The sequence below is a fragment of the Nuphar pumila genome, chromosome 5 (assembly GCF_984573655.1).
Source record: "Nuphar pumila chromosome 5, dmNupPumi1.hap1.1, whole genome shotgun sequence".
NCBI lineage: Eukaryota > Viridiplantae > Streptophyta > Magnoliopsida > Nymphaeales > Nymphaeaceae > Nuphar > Nuphar pumila.
The window spans coordinates 35,939,656-35,958,033 of record NC_143253.1 but is presented as its reverse complement, the minus strand read 5'-3'; the positions used below and the strand labels follow the sequence as shown (position 1 = coordinate 35,958,033).

Here is an 18,378-nt window from a genome sequence, read left to right as displayed (position 1 = left end):
AGAAAAGGTGAATAATAAAGGGTCTCAATTTTACCTTTTCAACATGAGTCACGTTTGAGCATTTATATGGTCTTCTCGTTTTGTTCTTGTAGTTTTATGTTTATTGATCATTGACAATTCTAATAATATTTCCATCTTAGATGGATTTAATTTTTTGGATTGAAAAGAAATAGTATTATTTATTCTGGGTTATAACCTAGATTTGACTCCTAGAACTAACAACTTTTACAGAGCAAAGCACAACCGATTAGAAGGCTACCATGAGAAGCGAGAGCGCTTGAGTAGACCTAACCTATTGCTTTTACAATAAATAGTGGCTAAGGACATTCGAGGCATCATCTGTCACTGTAGGACAATGACACAATTTCTTGGAGCCATTGATGATTAATTTATCACTTTTAATAAGGCTAGAGCCAGTACTCTAATGTCCAAGTTAATGTCTATAAAATACTATGTTGATAGTCACATTTTAAAAATAGAAGACTTTGCATCTTAGTTGAATGTCACAAAGTTCATAATTTCAATTTTTTTTTTAGTCCATCTGATTTTGGCCTCATCGCCTACTGAATATAGACCTTCAAGATCTCTTACAATATACATAATGATGAGTGATCCTGCAATGACCGCTTGACTAAGTGTGTTGAAGATGAAGAAAGATTGAAGGGTGAGAAGTTATCTTGCAATTAAGAATACGTCATAAGACTCATCCTTTCATATTACATAAACAAAAATATTACGGCAATAGTTGCACTCAATTTTCAATCGGTTTTCACTCATTACTTCAGTGTTTCATTGTCATGCATGATCATCAGATGCCATCTTTGTTGGAGTGTGGAGCCTGATTTCTACCTTGAAATAGATCTTTAATTTTCGTAAAATGTTTTTAGAGAGCAGCTTTCTAATTTTACTCATAATAAATATTTTTTACCTTAAGACATTTTCTTGAGTGAAAAAATGGTGTAAATGCATTTTTTTTACCTTAACTCACTTCTTTAGGTGAAAAAAGAGTGAAAATGAACTTATAATGGCCTCTAGACAAATAAAAAAGTCGACCCTCAAAAGGTATTTAAAACCCAAAATGAAAAAAAAGTATCTTTTGGCCTTTTTAAAGTGTTGGAGGTGTATCTAATGCATAATACACTCAATACAAGTATGATACACACTCGTATCGTATCACAAAACCCAAAAGTAATGATACATATCGTATAGTACGATATGGTATGATACAACCTTGGTTGGACAGCTAGACTAATTGTGTATTTGTTTTCAATGATTTTCCTAAGCATTCTACTTAATAAAGATTATATTTTTTATGTTCTTGTGTTATTGTTTTGTCTCATGGAAGTCGTGTGTATGCACTTTGTGTTTGTGTAGTGCTTTTATAATGTTTTTTATTAGACTTGTAATAGTGTTTGTGCACTTTGTATTTGTTTTTTTGCATATTTCAGTACATACCTATATACAAAAAGTAAAAAGACTAAAATGCCCTTGGCAAGCATTACTTATTACCATAAAATTATATATATATATGAGTCACTAGAATATGAGAACTAGAAATATGGGCATTTCCAACACTTTTTTTGCAAATTCAACCATGTGGATGTGCTTGGCATGGTGAATTTGCTAGGAATCAACTATTGGATCGTGTATTTTTTATGAAAAAATGTGATTTTTGAAAGATTGAATATTTATAAAGATTGTGAGCCATTGATTTTAAAGCCTTCAAAAAATTTTGTTTATGCATCAAAATAGGATGATTCAAGGGTGTGTTCTTATAAAACCAAGCATATATGTATGGTTATATTCAAAAGAAAAGAACAAAAAATTCATGAAAATCATGGTTCACACATTAGTTCTCATATTTTCAGTTCTCGTATTCTAGTAATTCTATAATATATATATATATATATATATATATATATATTCATTATATTACGAATATATATACATATTTTAACAATATCTTGGAGTTTTTTTTAAAAACTCCCTTCTCCTATTGGGATCTAATCTATGTCACAGGGATTCGGCCAGACAGGTGCCGCACCCCGTCGACGCGACGCGATGCGGGTGCGGCACCGGGTGCGGTCAACCTGACCCTGGGTGCATTGACCGCACCCAGGGTCATTTTGGTCCAATTTTTTGATTTTTTTTTAATTTTGCCCTGTGAAATGGGCTGCGAAATTTTAAAAAAAAAATCTGCTAACAGCTGACCGCGTAGCGGGACCCGCCCCTTGCTGGATTTTGATTTTGATTTTGGCCTTGATAGCTTCGGTCTCTTCAGAGTTGCCTATTCCCTGACGAGGACTTCCAGATTCTTCACCTCTCCCCACCCCTTGCTGGATCCCTGCAGGTAGTGATGAGAGAATGAAAGAACAAAACAGTTGATGCCTGCTTGCTGCTGCTCTTGTTTTATAAAGGGAGCACTTGTGCCCACAACATCTAACGAGCTTTGTTGGCATCCCATGCTATTCCTGCCTCCAAACAATGAATTCGCAGCGTTGGAAAACATATTGTTAACTTGGAAATGATGATCCATCTTCCTCAAAAATTAAAACCAAAATTCAAGAGCCTTTTGAAGTCTTTATCCTTCAACCATCCAGATCTTTCTTCGGCAATGATTTTCTCTCTCCATAATAAATGATAATGGTGGTGGTACCCTTGGTGGCTATTAGTATTCACTTTTCTCCTAACGAGATGGGTGCTCTAGCTGTAACCTGGTGTAGACCTCTCTTTTCCACATGCCAAATCCAATAAATTTCTTTTAGCTGTCATCCATAGTCCAGATTGGAGATCTGTGTCCAACTGTATATAAAATGAAATTTGAAGAACCCTAGGCAATGGCGTGGCAGTGGAGCCGTAGGCCTCGTGAAGACTCTCTCTCCAACAAACCACATCAAACCTTTCGCTTATTTTTTTTTCGTGAAGACCAGGGAGTTTCAGACATGATTGAATCATGACAATCAGCAGAACGCAACAGGCTGGGTTGATCAGATTGCCAATCCTTTCGGTTCATCAATTTTGTCCCATTGCGCCAAAGTACACAACAAGCAGAACGTGGGTAACAAGTCTTCAAACAAACACACCAGCAAAAAAAAAATTGGTTATAAGTCCTATATATATATATATATATATATATATATATATATATATATATATATATATATATATATATATATATATTTTTTTTTTTTTTGCCGCACCCTCGCACCCAGGTTTTTTGGAAGTGCTGCATCCCCGCACCCATGTGACATAGGATTTAATCCATCATGGGTTCAGAAAGTGATGCTTTGTCCTTCCTCGACATTGTTTAGAGTTGTGGAGAATGGCACTCCCGATAAGAAGTTCACTAGCTCTTGTGGTACCAAACAAGGAGATCTCATCTCTCCTTGTCTATTTTTGGCGGTTATAGAGATGCTTTCTCGTAGATTGAAACTGGGTATTGATAACGGTGAATTGGAGTGTGTTGGCATCCCACATGACACTTTATTTCCCATCTTTTCTCCATGGATGATGTGCTTCTCTTTAGCAAGCCTATGAATAGCTATTGCTTCAAGGTGTTTTAAATGAATTTGAATCAGCAGCAGGTATGAAAGTGAATAACTCTAAATTTGTCTTTATTCCTTTGAATATTACCTCTTCCTATGCTTCATGACTTTCTAGTTTGTCGGGATGGCAAGCCAAAGAGCTGCCCATTAAATATTTGGGGCTGCCTCTGTGTGGGGAAGCTTAAAGCGGGTTTCTTGCCAAAATATTCTTGCAAAAATATTCTTGCAAAAATCCAGCAAAGCATAGAGGGGTGGTAAGATTCCTTTTGTATGCAAGTAGAGTTCTATTGATTATGAATACTCTCTCTAGTATTCCTGTTTTTCGGTTGCTCTCCTTCAGGGTACCAAAGAAGGTCATAAATCAAATGGAGACAATGTTTAAAAAATTCCTTTGGATGGATTCGGATTCAAAGAGGAGGCCACACCTTTTATCATGGGGTGCCCTTTGTAAACCGTGGGATTGGGTTTTGTAGGGTGGAGGAAGTTAATATCGCCAATTTGGCTGAGTTGGCAATTGAGGTGTACTGCAGAGACTCCCTATGGGCAGACTTCATGAGAAATAAATATCTGAAAAATAGAAGCTTTTGAGGAGTTTCTTCACCTGCTGGTTCTGGCGCTTGGGAGGGTATCGTGAGGGGCTGGGAGCATATTGAGGTAATCAAGTCTTGTAAAGTGCATGGCGGGCGTCGTACTAGATTTTGGACAGATCCTTGGAATGGTCCACAACTTCTGCACTATCTTTCTGAGTCTTACAAGAGTCTTTCAAACATCAAGAAGGTACTTGTCTCTGAAGGTATGGGAGGTTTTTTGGTACTGATGTTTATGCTCCATTACCTTTTTAGATGGAGTTTGGTCCAGCTATTTCACCTTTCAATTATCTTAAGGACAGGATGAATTATGGCAGAAAGGTAATTGTGTTGCAGCTAAAGGCTCTAGAAGAGAAATATGGGATTCTATCCACAAAGAGGGTGATTAATGTCTTTGGCATAATCAGGTTTGGGCGAAAGGGATAGCCCCAAGAGCAGTTTGGGTGGTTTTTGTGGCATGTCACCAAAACCATTGACTCAGGACTGGTTGCACTTGTTTGGTGTAACACTGCCTAATAAGTGCCTAGTGCTGCAAAGAAGGGGAAAGCAATTTGCATCTGTTTTTCCTGTGTAGCGTTTCTCAATACATATGGAAATTTATGTGGAAAATTTGGTAAAAGGAGAATCCCACACAGGGGTATGAGAGATTAAATGGTGGATGGTGATCAAATTTCAGTTTCCTTGGCTAAAGAGGTGTTGGGATGTAGTGTTTCATGTGTGCATTGGTCCTATCGTAATTTATGCTATCATGAAGGAGAGCAGCCTAGTCGAGAGATGGTGGTTTATAAAATCTGGTCCGAATCTGTGGAACACTTTGCTGCGTTGGATTGGTCTGCGGACATGGCACCTTTGGCATGTCTTTTCTACAGTGCCAAGCTGGTTACGGAGTGCACCCTATTCTGACCTGATCACAATAAGATTGGCCTCTGTAACATTCGGAGAGTGTCATGGTCTCCTTTGCTGCTTACAATAACGAAATAATTTTGATTATTGGAGGAGTTAGATGCCAGCAGGTTGCAATCCCTGAAGGTGTGTGGTTACTTTCTCAATGTTCTTCCGACCGGGATAAGCGTGCAGGTGATGTCCAACAATCCCACATGGTGCAGGCTAATTTCTGCTGCTATTGAAAGCCGTGGTTGGTCCACCTTAGCATCTTCTCTTGTCTCCATTTTTTGTGTTAGGGCCGTGGTCCTCAAGTGCCCGTTTGAAGCTATGGGTCAGGTTCTCTTGTTATTAAGGAAACATAGTTACCTTTGTTGGAAGGATAAACCTTCGGATTGGCATCCATCGCCAGATGATCTTATGTAATTTGATTCTTAGTCATTAATATATTTAGGGGCAAACCCCCAGCATTTCTCTTAAAAAAAAAATAATTTGAAGATATGAGGAGATTTTAATAGTCATCTAAAAATGGACATTGGGAGCTAGGCTCACCTACCGCTATAAAAGAACTATTTGATCCAAATGGGTTTAAATTTATTTTAGCGCCAGTCTGAGAGGGGACCATGGTTGGATAAAGTTGTATCCAAGTTGAACACAGCCACATATATTTGCACATACCTAAGTAGGTATCTATCAGGTCCAAGTTGGAGTATGTACAAGTTAAGTAACCAAGGTTCAGACCTAGGTGGTTTGCTGCCATATAGGAAATATAATCGCTTTTCATAATCATATAATAATAGAACAGATTAAAAACGCAAAGGAACTTTTTCCATTTGCGTGTGCTTAATGTGTTTCTCACAAATTTAACATATAGTGATACCTCATCATGACCTTTTAATAAATTTTGTTTGTGATGTTTCCCCAATGAAAAAAAACAGCTCCCTCCTTGATGGTGTTTTGATCTAGCAACAACAACAAACAACAACTACGCCTTCATCCCAAAACAATTGGGGTCGGCGATATGAACCAAAAAAGAAAATCATTATGGGTCTTCCACATGAATCCTTCTCCTCCAATCATTTCTATCTAATGCCATGTCCTCGGTGAGGTTCAAAGCATTCATATCATTTCCTATCATCTCCATCCAAGTCTTCTTAGGCCTACCTCAACCTCTTTTAACTAATATATTTTCCCATTTCTCCATCCTTCTAACTGGAGCATCATTAGGCCTTTGCTGAATATGTCCAAACCACCGTAAACGATTATCTCTCATCTTATTTTCAATGGATGCAACACCTACCTTCTTACGTATCTCCTCGTTTCGAATCTTATCTTTTATTGTATTTTCACACATTCATCTAAGCATACACATCTCAGCTACACTCATTTTTTGAATATGATGTCTCTTGGCAGCCGGTACATAGTAAAGCGAGCCTAATTGTCGTCCTATAAAACTTTCCCTTCAACCGCAATGGCATTCTACGATCGCACAACACTCCAGTTACACTTTTCCATTTCATCTACCCAACCTTTATCCTATGATTTACATCTCCATCAATTTCTCCATACTTTTGAATGATAAATCCCAAATATTTGAAACAGTCATCCACCGATATTTCTAGTTCACCAAGCTTCACTACACTCCCATCACTACTTCGTTGCTTACTAAACCGACATTCCATATATTCTGTCTTACTCTTACTCAACTTAAAACCTCTTGCTTCCAATGTTTGTCTCCATAATTCTAACTTAGCATTAACCTCAGCTCTAGACTCATCAATCAAAACAATATCATCAACAAACAACATACACCACGTCACATTTTCTTGAATTGGTCTCGTAAGCTCATCCATCACTATAGCAAATAGGAAAGGGCTTAATGCAGATCCGTGATGTAACCCAACCGTTATAGGAAAATTCGTTGTCACCCCTCCACAAGTGCGGATTCAAAATAAATTTGAAATTATCAATGACAACACCATATTAGATTTCCTTGTCATATTTTGGTTTTTCAAACTGAACATTTTGGGGTCCATTCACGTTTATGATATTTGGCTATCAAAAGAGAGGAAAAAAGAAAGGTAAAAAAATCAAGACAAAGGTAGATTGTCACGACATTGACATAAATACAAAAAACAAGACTCATCAAAATAGGTTTGATTTGCAGGACCATAAAATGGTTTTTCTATCTTCGTGAGTCTTTAATTATGTGAGATGAAAATCAATCTCCATCCTACAACAGATCCCCCTGATGACAGTATCCTAAACATACCTTCTGGTTTTGGTGCTAAAAAAACAAATGCATATCACTTTTCATACAAGGAATGTTTTGCTGAAAAACTATTTAATTCAAGCATGAAAATAAAAGTGTTAACATAGAAAAAATCAGAGTTACCGAAAGCTTCTTAGAAAGGTGGGACTCGCTTCGGATGCACAATACTCTTCGCTTCCAAAACATGATGAGAATCTCGATTCTTCCACTCTTCTCTTATGTTTTTCACACACTTCATCTATTTTTCTTATATGTTCTTTTCATGTTTTTTGTGTGTCCTCTCACGCTTCTCACTCACTTCCGTGTGCTTTCTCCAAATTGGCGGTCATCATTTTTAGATTTTGTTAAAAATGTAATTCTTAACTCCGCATGTGTATAACTGTTTAGTTATACATTGCCGGTCCCAAGCCCGGATAAAGGAGGAGGGTTGCGGTAGGCCAATGACAGCCAGCATAAAAACTTAGTCATACCCTATGAATATGAACCAATATGAGAATTTCGTTGGGGCGTTCTCTACTGAGCGACGCGTTGTACTCTATAGGCCCGGAGGCAGTGATAAATGGGCAAGGGTTGCTAGGTCGTCGCCCAGAAGCGACGCGTCACACCGGCGCCCGGGTGTGGTGTCAAATAGGCAAGGGTTCCCTCACTTTGTTGGACGGGTGGGGGTAAAGAAGTTGGTCCAAGACCATAAAATTAGGTTAGATACTTGAAACATAGAGTCTTTAACTGGTAAGTTGGTAGAGTTAGTAGATGTTATGTGTAGGAGAAAGATTGATATTTTATTTCTACAAGAAACCAAATGGGTATGTGAGAAAGCAAAAGTGATAGAACCTTAGGGATATAAGATTTGCTATACATGAATAAATAGGAATAGGAATGGAGTAGGGATTGTCATGAGTCATGAGTTTATAGATAATGTAGTTGAGGTCCGTAGGAAGAGTGATAGGATTTTACTTATTAAATTAGTATTAGGTACGAATATTATTAATATTATTAGTGTTTATGCACCTCAAGTAGGTTTAGATGATTCCATTAAGCGTCAATTTTGGAAAGATTTAGAAAGAGTAGTACAAGGGATATCTCATGGAGAAAAGCTTTTCATTGGCGGTAACCTTAATGGACATGTAGGCATTAGTAGGGATGGATTTGAGAGTATCCATGGAGGCTATGGTATAGGAGAAAAAAATGAAAGTGAAGAAAGGATTTTAGATTTTGGTTTGTCCTATGATATGATCTTAGAAAACACTTGGTTTAGGAAGAAGGCGTCTCACCTAGTAACATTTAAAAGTGGGGTTAATACAAGTCAGATAGATTTTTTCCTACTTAGAAGAAAGAGATAGGGGTTATTGCATCGATTGTAAGGTTATATCGGGAGAAAGTGTAGCTACACAACATAGAGTCTTAATTTTAGATCTTAGAATTAGACAATGCCACAAAAGGGATAAACATAGGATAGATCGTAGAATTAAGTGGTGAGTACTGAAAGGAGCTAAACAAGGAATGTTTGTAGAGCAGGTAGTTAAGGAAGTTGATTGGTGTCTCGAAGAGGATTCAGAATCAATGTGGAATAAGATAGCGGGTGGCATGAGAAAGGTGGCTAAGGAGGTATTGGGTGAGTCTAAAGGCGGTGCACCGCTAGGTAAGGATACAGCATGGTGGAACGAGGATGTCAAATTAGCTATTAAGGTTAAAAGAGAGTGTTATAGAAATCTAAGTAAGAGTCGTGATAATGAGAATTTGGAGAAGTATATGATAGCAAAGAAGAAAGCTAAAAAAGTAGTTTGAAACGCAAGGGATAAGGTATATAAGGAGGTTTATGACAAGTTGGATACCAAAGAGGGCGAGAAGGATATTTATAGGCTTGCAAAGATGAGAGATAGGAAATCGAGGGATCTGGGTATGGTTAGATGTATCAAAGATGAAATGCAATGCGTTTTAGTCAAAGATGAGAAGATTAAGGAGAGATGGAAAGATTATTTTGATAAGCTATTTAATGGAAATCATGTTCAGGATCTTAGAGACTTCTTCATTCCTTTTCATGAGATAAATCGCGACTTCATGCACAAGATTCTAAAGAAAAAAATTGCAGAGGTTTTGAAGAAAATAAAATCAAGAAGGGCAGTTGGCCCAGATGATATACCTATCGAGGCTTGGAAATGCTTAGGAGAAAAAGGTTTCGAATGGTTGACAAATCTTTTTAACAAGATTTAGAGGACAAATAAGAGGTCTAATGAGTGGAGGAAAAGTAATTTGGTGCCTCTATATAAGAATAAGGGTGATATACAAGATTACACAAACTATCGTGGTATAAAACTCATAAGTCATACTATGAAACTTTGGGAGAGGGTAATTGAGTCTAGGTTGAGGAAGGTTGTCATGATATCGGAAAATCAATTTGGTTTTATGCAAGGAAGATCAATTATGGAAGCTATACATCTTCTTAGACAACTTATTGAGAGAAATAGAGAGAGGAACAAAGATTTGCATATGGTTTTTATTGATTTGGAGAAGGCATACAATAGAGTAACTAGGGATGTTCTCTGGTGGACAATGATGAAGAAAGGTGTTTCTCTCAAATACATTAGTATAATTAATGGGTTAATGCTAAGTTAGAATTATGGAGACAGACATTGGAAGCAAGAGGTTTTAAGTTAAGTAAGAGTAAGACAGAATATATGGAATATCGATTTAGTAAGCAACGAAATAGTGATGGGAGTGTAGTGAAGCTTGGTGAGCAAGAAATATCGGTGGATGATTGTTTTAAATATTTAGGATATATCATTCAAAAGTATGGATGGAGATGTAAATCATAGGATAAAGGTTGGGTAGATGAAATGGAAAAGTGCAACTGGAGTGTTGTGCGATCGTAGAATGCCATTGCGGTTGATGAGAAAGTTTTATAGGACGACTATTAGGCATGCTTTACTATATAGTACGGAATGTTGGGCTGCCAAGAGACATCATATTCAAAAAATGAGTGTAGCTGAGATGCGTATGCTTAGATGGATGTGTGGAAATACAATAAAAGATAAGATTCGGAACGAGGAGATACGTAAGAAGGTAGGTGTCGCACCCATTGAAAATAAGATGAGAGAGAATCGTTTATGGTGGTTTGGACATATTCGGCAAAGGCCTAATGATGCTCCAGTTAGAAGGATGGAGAAATGGGAAAATATATTAGTTAAAAGAGGCCGGGGTAGGCCTAGGAAGACATGGATGGAGATGATAGGAAAGGATATGAATGCTTTGAACCTCGAGGAAGCGGGAGCGGGAAGCGATAAGAGAAGCGAGGCACTTTCAAAAATTTAGGAAGCGGGGAAGTATAGGACCACTTAGAAGAAAATTTTGAACCGTCTCGGAAGCGACCTAGGAAGCAAACCGGAAGCGAGGGGAAAGCGAAAAAAATGAAAAAATGGGGAAGTGTGCTTCCCATAAAAGGAAAGCGTGCTTCCCAAAAAAGGGGGACGCTTCCCCTCACGCTTCGGAAGCGCGACGTTTCGCGCTTTCGAAGCACGCTTCCCCTTTTACCTAGGCGCTTCCGGTAACTCTGCTTTAAACCTCACCGAAAACATGGCATTGGATAGAAATGATTGGAGGAGAAGGATTCACGTGGAAGACCCAAAATGATTTTCTTTTTTGGTTCATATCGCCGACCCCAATTGTTTTGGGATGAAGGCGTAGTTGTTGTTGTTGTTAAAAATGTAATTCTTACACTAAAAACCATGACATTTAAGAATAGTCACTTTTATTTTAGTTTTTATTTGTGTTCTATTTCGATTCTAATTCAATTCTTTTATATATATATATATATATATATATATATATATATATATATATATATATATATATATATATATATATATTTCTCGCTTCACGCTTCCTATACATTTTAAAATGCATCGCTCCTCGCTTCTGCTTCTTGTATTATTTCTCGTTTTTGCTTCCTAATCTAGCAACCTTGGAAAAAATCAGGCGCAGGAACTAACAATTTAAGGTATAATAATGTTCATAGATAATCAGCATTGCAATAGATGTCTCCATCTATGATGAGACTTGTCCAAATAGAAACAAAGATCAATACCTTATGCAAGTAGAATTTAACTTCTTCAACAATTACAATGATGTCAGTTGCTAACTCTGATGCCACAAACCTGCATGAATAAAGTATCATAAATTAATGTCTGAAAGAGAAACTCATTGGACAAAATCAGTTTTATTATGAAAAGCAGGAGTTTTTTAATCAACCAAATAAACAAAAAAGCAAATTTTTATAAAATTGGTTTATAGTTTTAGTCAACGATACATGGTGCTAGTCAAAGTAATGTCATGCCTAACAGTGGAACTACTAACACCAAACAAACAATAGAAAAAACCTAACTTGAAAGCTGTTATTTTGAGATAATCAGATCCAAGGTATGGCAAGTAATGTGTCAGAGAAATCACAAACATTGCTGAGATTAGTAAACCTAAGCTTCTACATAATAGTTTATATTTGGTATTCCTCTAGGAAATACTAATAGGTACCATGGATGTTTCATGTATTCTGGAAGGAGTTCATTTTGTTTCAAGGGAAGCATAAAAGATGAAATGGAACGTACAAGAAAAGAAAGTGAGCAAAGAAGGTGTATCACTTTGGTCACGCCATGTAAGGTAAATATGAAATGTACAATGGCTGGTCAGCAATATCATGCACCCAAAGAATATTAAAGTTTTAAAAAAGGCATAGATATGTCATCTGTGATACAGATGTAAGTCTAGATTGCATCCATTATGAGTTAAATGGAATGCCTTCTGATAGGCAATCATGATGATTATCACTTCTAAATATTTTCTTATGATAAATAAGTTGTACTGTGATCCAATTCTCGTGTCTAACTCATAATTTCCATAATTTCATATATCACCCATGCTTTCAAGTTATACTTGAATGATAAAGCAAAATCTGTTTCATCATTTAATTGGTCAACTAACACATGCAACGGTGTAGAGATATGATGAGTATTTTTTCATGTATCAGTTTTTTTTTCTGCACATATATTAGGAGTACTAATTTTCAGGATATTGGATATGATCGCAATATGTAACTTTTCATGACATTATTCAGGTATCTGTTTCGAGTCAGAAAAGTCAAATTTAAGAGCATCGTTCTTCACCTCTATGCACACAAAACCATTGAGCTGTTCCACATATATCTCTTACTATATCAGTCCAATTTTAATGGCCATTTTAATGTCCATGAAGTTATCAAAGTAATTGAATTTCAAGCCTTTGACAACATTACGAGCTATAAACTCAATAAACTGATACAAATTCCTTTAGGGCTTATGGTTTTAGAACCATTATTGGTTGTAATGGAATCTTTTTCTTTTTTACATAGTGACATCTTTACAGAACACCTCTTGAGAAGCTGGAATCAATAGAATAAAAGTGTAAAAGTCACACCTAAAGCTCTTGATTTCTTTGCCCCTCAAATACACCTTTCCCTTCAAAAAAAAATTCCACAACATACTTGGAACAAAGATATGTTTTATAGTAAGAGACAGCTCTGGTCAATTCTTATATGTCAGCTGCAGTAGTGGGGACAAAACAACATATCAATGAGAATGGGACAGGCAGGCACAACTGCTACTGCCAATTGATTCCTCAAAGAAGATCATCATGGAGCCTTCTCAAAGAGACCTTTTCATATTGTAGATAATCAAATTGAGGGTAGAGGTAAACCAGGCTTTGTTGATAGACTGGTTATGGATTTGATTTATAAATTTGACTGCTTTTGAGTGGAATTGGTTCCTAAGTCATACAATGCAATGGCAAAGTATTTAGCAAGATGGACTATTCTGGAATCCAATCTCACGTGGAAAGATAGAGTCATAAATCTCTGGCTTGGGTTCCAATTGTCACGCAATGTAATTCACTACTTTAAGCTTTTTCGATCATCTATCAAAAACGAAAGATATGATCCCTATCACAAAGTGGATACTCTTGATCATTAATCCCATGATGTGAAATTCCATACCCACAAGATTTAAAAATAGAGCCCTTGCCTCTGTGATCACAATAATTATCAAAAAGTCTCAGAATCCATAGACTGAAATTTCTTGAAAAGGAGATTTATCAAATGCAGCATTAGCATATATATATATATATAGGGTAATACATTTGTGCTAAATGAAATATGCTAAGTGGGTTTTTCAGTGCTTTTCCTGCAGTTCCGACCCCATAAATGTGTTGGGCATTGTCGATTTACTAGGAATCCATGCTTGGATCATGTGTTTTTGAGGAAAAATGATATTTGGAGCCTCAAAAATTTACAAATATTGTGGACCATTGATTTTTTGAACCTTATAAAAACTCACCCATGTGTCAGAATCGAATGCTTCAAGAGATTATCCATATAAAATCAAGTATATAGATCACATCTGTACGGTCAGAATTAAAAATAAAATGAAAAAATCCCGAAAACCCCATTTAACATTTTTAATTTAGCACAGATGTATGACCCTATATATATATTCTTCATTCATCCTCAATTAATATGTTCTTCCAATTTAGCTATATATATATATATATATGGACTAAACAAGGGAAGAGAAAAAAACTGCCGTGAAGGCTTAAAATGCTGAAAATGGTAAAGGAAAGCATGACATTGGCACTTCACATTGTTTCAAGAACCAAATACATCAGATATAATCTTGCTGACACAGATGCCTTCTGCCATAATTGTTACCAGCAAGAGACAGTCATTAAAAGAGGTTTTGTAACAATTTAAAAATAAAATGAAGTTAATAACCAAGGCATGCCAACGAGTTGTAAGGCAAGAGAATGAAACTTCTGTTCATTTGTGAAGCAGAATGTCCAAGAGAACCATAAGGGGATCTATATCTTTCTTAAATTTTTCATAATGGGCATAGTCAGTTAACATTAGAGATTCAAAGGGGGGAACTAAGAAACTTTTGTCCAAGGTTGCTAGACTAGGAAGTGGAAGCGGGAAACAATACTGGAAGCATAAGCGAGAAGCGATGCATTTTAAAATGTATAGGAAGCTGGAAGCGAGGAATAAAAAAAGCAATATAAGAATTGAATGGGAATCAAAATGAAACGCAAATAAAAACTAAAATAAAAGTGACTATTCTTAAATTTCATGATTTTTTAGTGTAAGAATTAAATTTTTAACAAAATCTAAAAATGATGATTGTCAATTTAGATTACACACATGGAAGTGAGTGAGAAGCGTGAGGAAACACATAAAAAACATGAAAATTAGAGTGAAAAAATATATAAGAAGAATAGATGAAGCGTGTGGAAAGCATAGGAGAAGCGTTGGAGAATTGAGATTCCCATCAAGTTTCGGAAGTGAGGATTATCGTGCTTCCGAAGCGAGTTTCTGTAAGCGGGCTTCCCACCTATCTAAGAAGATTCTGGTAACTCTGCTTCTGTCTTCTCAGTAACAAGAAGACCAACAATAATTTCAGTATGAATGAGATAGCCGGATGACAAGGTCAGACTACCATAACCAAGGGCTCTCAGGTTCAAATCCCACAGGGGTATCCCCCCGGCTTGCCTATCAATCGAAAAAAAAAAGTACCAATAATTGCATAATGACTCATAAGCAATCCCTGTTTGTCTTAACTCCTAAAGGTAATTCCAATATTAGATATTCTAAATGCCAAAAAAATCCTGCATGAAAATCTAAAATGCTTATCTTTCCATGAGTTCCAGAGGTACGTGCTATAAATTGCAGTATTTTATACTAAGAAATTAAGATTGGTCCCACAACAGGGCATAAGTCCAAATCTCACAAGTTTATTTCATTCAACTTTCAAAATATGAAACAGGATAGAACTGATGATAGGCCACTCAAAAAAAGTTATTAAATGAAAAATCTCTCTTGCTTTCATGGAAGAATCAAGAATTCTTGTCTCAATGACCGACATAAGATTGGACATCTCCTGAATAATTGAATAGGCCCTCAAGTGATGTTCGAATTTTATTCAGTTAAAGCCAACTACTAGAACCAAAATATGGGTCACACAAAAAGGAAAATTACAGAAGAAAACAACAAGAACATGGGGCCATGCATAATGCAACATTGGCAGCAAAATTGGCCCATATACTAATGAATTGGACAACCATGAAATTGGGCAGAAAATGTAAGTGCTATATGACAAAAGCAAGATAAGATAGTGGATGATAAACAAAAATATGAAGAAAAGTGTGGTCGATTTGTCAGTGGCAAAGGCCTGACAAATTCTCACAATCCTTACGAAAGCAATGGACAGGGAGTTCGAACCTCACCGAAAATTATATTCAACATTCAACAAAATCTACAGTTTAAGGATTCAGGTTTCTGCCTTTCAAGCAAATATTGTACAAAAAACTAAGTTCCACTAACAAATCCATCCAAACTCAATGACAACATCAGAACTAACACAAAACTAAACAGCAAGCCTTTTAGTTCTTACATGATCAACTAATCCCCAAGAATTCACCCACCATAAACAAGCCCAAAACTCATTTTTTCCCAAAAAGAACGCAAACTCGGCAAACACTAATAGTCATCAACTTACAAAAGTTCAACGTTCATACATCTCCTTCCCACATAGAACTCCAGCTACTAACACCCCCCAAAACATCCAAACCCGAAAATGCATAGTTACTCCACAAGAACCATAAGAAACATAAAATTCCACACTCATAACTAGTGTCAAAACATATCAAAAACCAAACCCACAATAAAAGAAGAGAGAGAGAGAGAGATGCACGACATGCATAATAATGATTGTTATGATCTAAGCCATCATACACCTACAAACTTCTCGACGTAACGCACCTAAAATACCCAGAAAAAAAAACTACTTTTTGAGGAAAGGGAAAGAAAACTCACTTGATGGAATTCCCATCTGTACGAAAGGCATCAGGTTTAGATCCCAACTTCATAAACTTCATCCTCACAAACCTCCCCACTTCGCAAAGCACCCACTTCCCAAAACCACTCCTCTCGCTCCCATTCACCTACAAAACAAGACATGACCACCACCCACCATCCCCACTCTCTTTAACGCCCATCACCAAAGGTGGTGCTCACCAAAACCACTGCTACTAATTACTCGCTGCCGTCTTCCTCCCTACGAACCCTGACCAACGATTCCCATCATTTGACGCCATCAATCTCTCTAGGAGAACCAAAAGCAAAAAAAAGGAAGAAAGTGGAAGAAAAGTTGAGGATACTGAACTGCTTAAATGGTGCTCTTCCTTCTCATTTATGATGATGATATGAGCAAAAAATTAGAATATTTGGATCTGCTCAGAATTTAATAAATCAGGAAGAACAAGGATCGAGAGATCTTCGGCTGTCTCTGGCAGGAAAATTTATAACCAACCAGGTGGTGAAGAAGATGATATTGATGACGACGATCATGCATAGAACGCAGAGCCTCTGTGTTTGTTGTGTTGTTTTAGTAGAGAAAGAGAGGACTAAACACGCTTTCTGACCGTACTGCACCCCTTTTTCTTTTTCCTTTTTACTTATTTATTTTGATTTTGTGAAAAACCATTTGTACGCTTGTCCTTTTATTTAATACCTTTATGTACCTACGAACCACCAGGCTTTGGTTGGTGGACCGAGGGTGGCAGGGGATCAGGGGAAAACCGGGCTTCGCCCTGTTTGGATCGAAGATGGAGGATATGAAATGAGGATGAAGGTGGACGTGAGGGTTAAAATCAAAACCCGTGCCACGATGGAAGCAAAGGAATGAACTTACAGCTTCTCCCATCCCGCACTACCCCATTCTCGATCCCCTTTAGTAAAATAACTAAGATGCCAGTGGACCGAAAAATGGAGTCCCATCCGGACCAAACCTGTTTGAACTGCGAATGAAGGACATGAAACATGAATGAAGGCATGGATAGAAGTTAAAATAAAAACCCGTGAGGGTAAGGATGAAAGGCAAAATTTTAAGATGGGGGCAGGGGTGGTGGAGACCTTGTCCCCAGCCTCCGCCTAAGCTCAGGTCCACTGCCATCCCTACCCCCAACCTATCACCCGGGCAATGTATTCTCCTAACTTTCAAGAATGAAACTAATGTTGAAAAGATGAAAGAAATCAATCATTCACAATCAATGTCGACCAAGTTTGACTTTGCTCGAGTACAAGTAGGCTTCAGTCATGTCCCAAGTGCCCTTTGTTAAGTAGTTTGAACTCATCATCTAGAGTTGATACAGCTAGTTGATTTAAGCACAGTTTGGGACACTCAAAGGCCATTTGAATCAGCTATAGCCAACTTGGTCTGGCTGAGTACGTCAAATTATTCGAAGTACGCAAGGAACACTCCTGTGAAACCTAACAAGCAATCCCAGAAAGTATGGCACTGGACTTTGGCTAACTCAATAAATTAATCAGGGTTTCCCAAACCTATTACAGGCATCGACACTACCTTGGCCTAGCCAGTGGGCGAACAACTTTGACTTGAGGACATTGGCCAGAAGACGCTATAACTTACAACTAATAGGCCACGTGTGAGGACATGATCGCCATTACGATATTTATAAGGGCCATTTTAGACTTTTAATGCAACCGATCAGGCAAGAAGGACAGGGGCAGCTATCATGCCGTTAGTCACGCAAGCTGGGTTATTTATAATACCCTGCATAAGAATTTAATTACATAATGCCATTGTACATTTTTACTTGATTTGTCTAGTTTATAGGTAATGACTAAAATAGGGCCATCATGTATCAGATTTTACTGAATGCAAATAGCCAATTTGGTGAAAGAGAGCTTGGTATTTTGAAGCCTATTCAGTCCTCAACAAAAAGTCAAGTGTTCCCATTTAGTCAACTTGGTAGCCCAAAAACCAAACCCTAGAATCTAGTTTAGTAGCTCAGTCTGACCTTCATCATGACTCGGGTAGGTTCCAAGCCTATCAATATCTCACCTACAAGACTGGGTCTTAGGCCAGTAAAAGCAGTCGTGTTATCCCCTCGGCTGAACCACCTTGGGTCCATGACATCCTTCAGTCTTATTTGAACCCTAAAAAATGGGACTCAGATGGACTAATGGGGTCCGCAACCAACAAGCCCATATCTGAACTCT

The 18,378-nt window shown here is 37.3% G+C and overlaps 1 protein-coding gene across 1 annotated transcript in view; it reads right to left on the bottom strand.

The window, feature by feature from the left end:
- Positions 1-16,713, bottom strand: part of LOC149837368 (phototropic-responsive NPH3 family protein NPY1-like) — a 31,031-nt gene extending 14,318 nt beyond the window's left edge. The window contains exons 1-3 of the mRNA XM_090007352.1: positions 16,520-16,713; positions 16,171-16,420; positions 11,368-11,437 (exon numbers count right to left, since the gene is read on the bottom strand). Coding sequence (XP_089863478.1) covers positions 11,368-11,437; positions 16,171-16,232 — 132 coding nt within the window. The 5' untranslated portion in view covers positions 16,233-16,420; positions 16,520-16,713. The remainder of the gene's footprint in view (positions 1-11,367; positions 11,438-16,170; positions 16,421-16,519) is intronic.
- Positions 16,714-18,378: the final 1,665 nt, after the last annotated feature.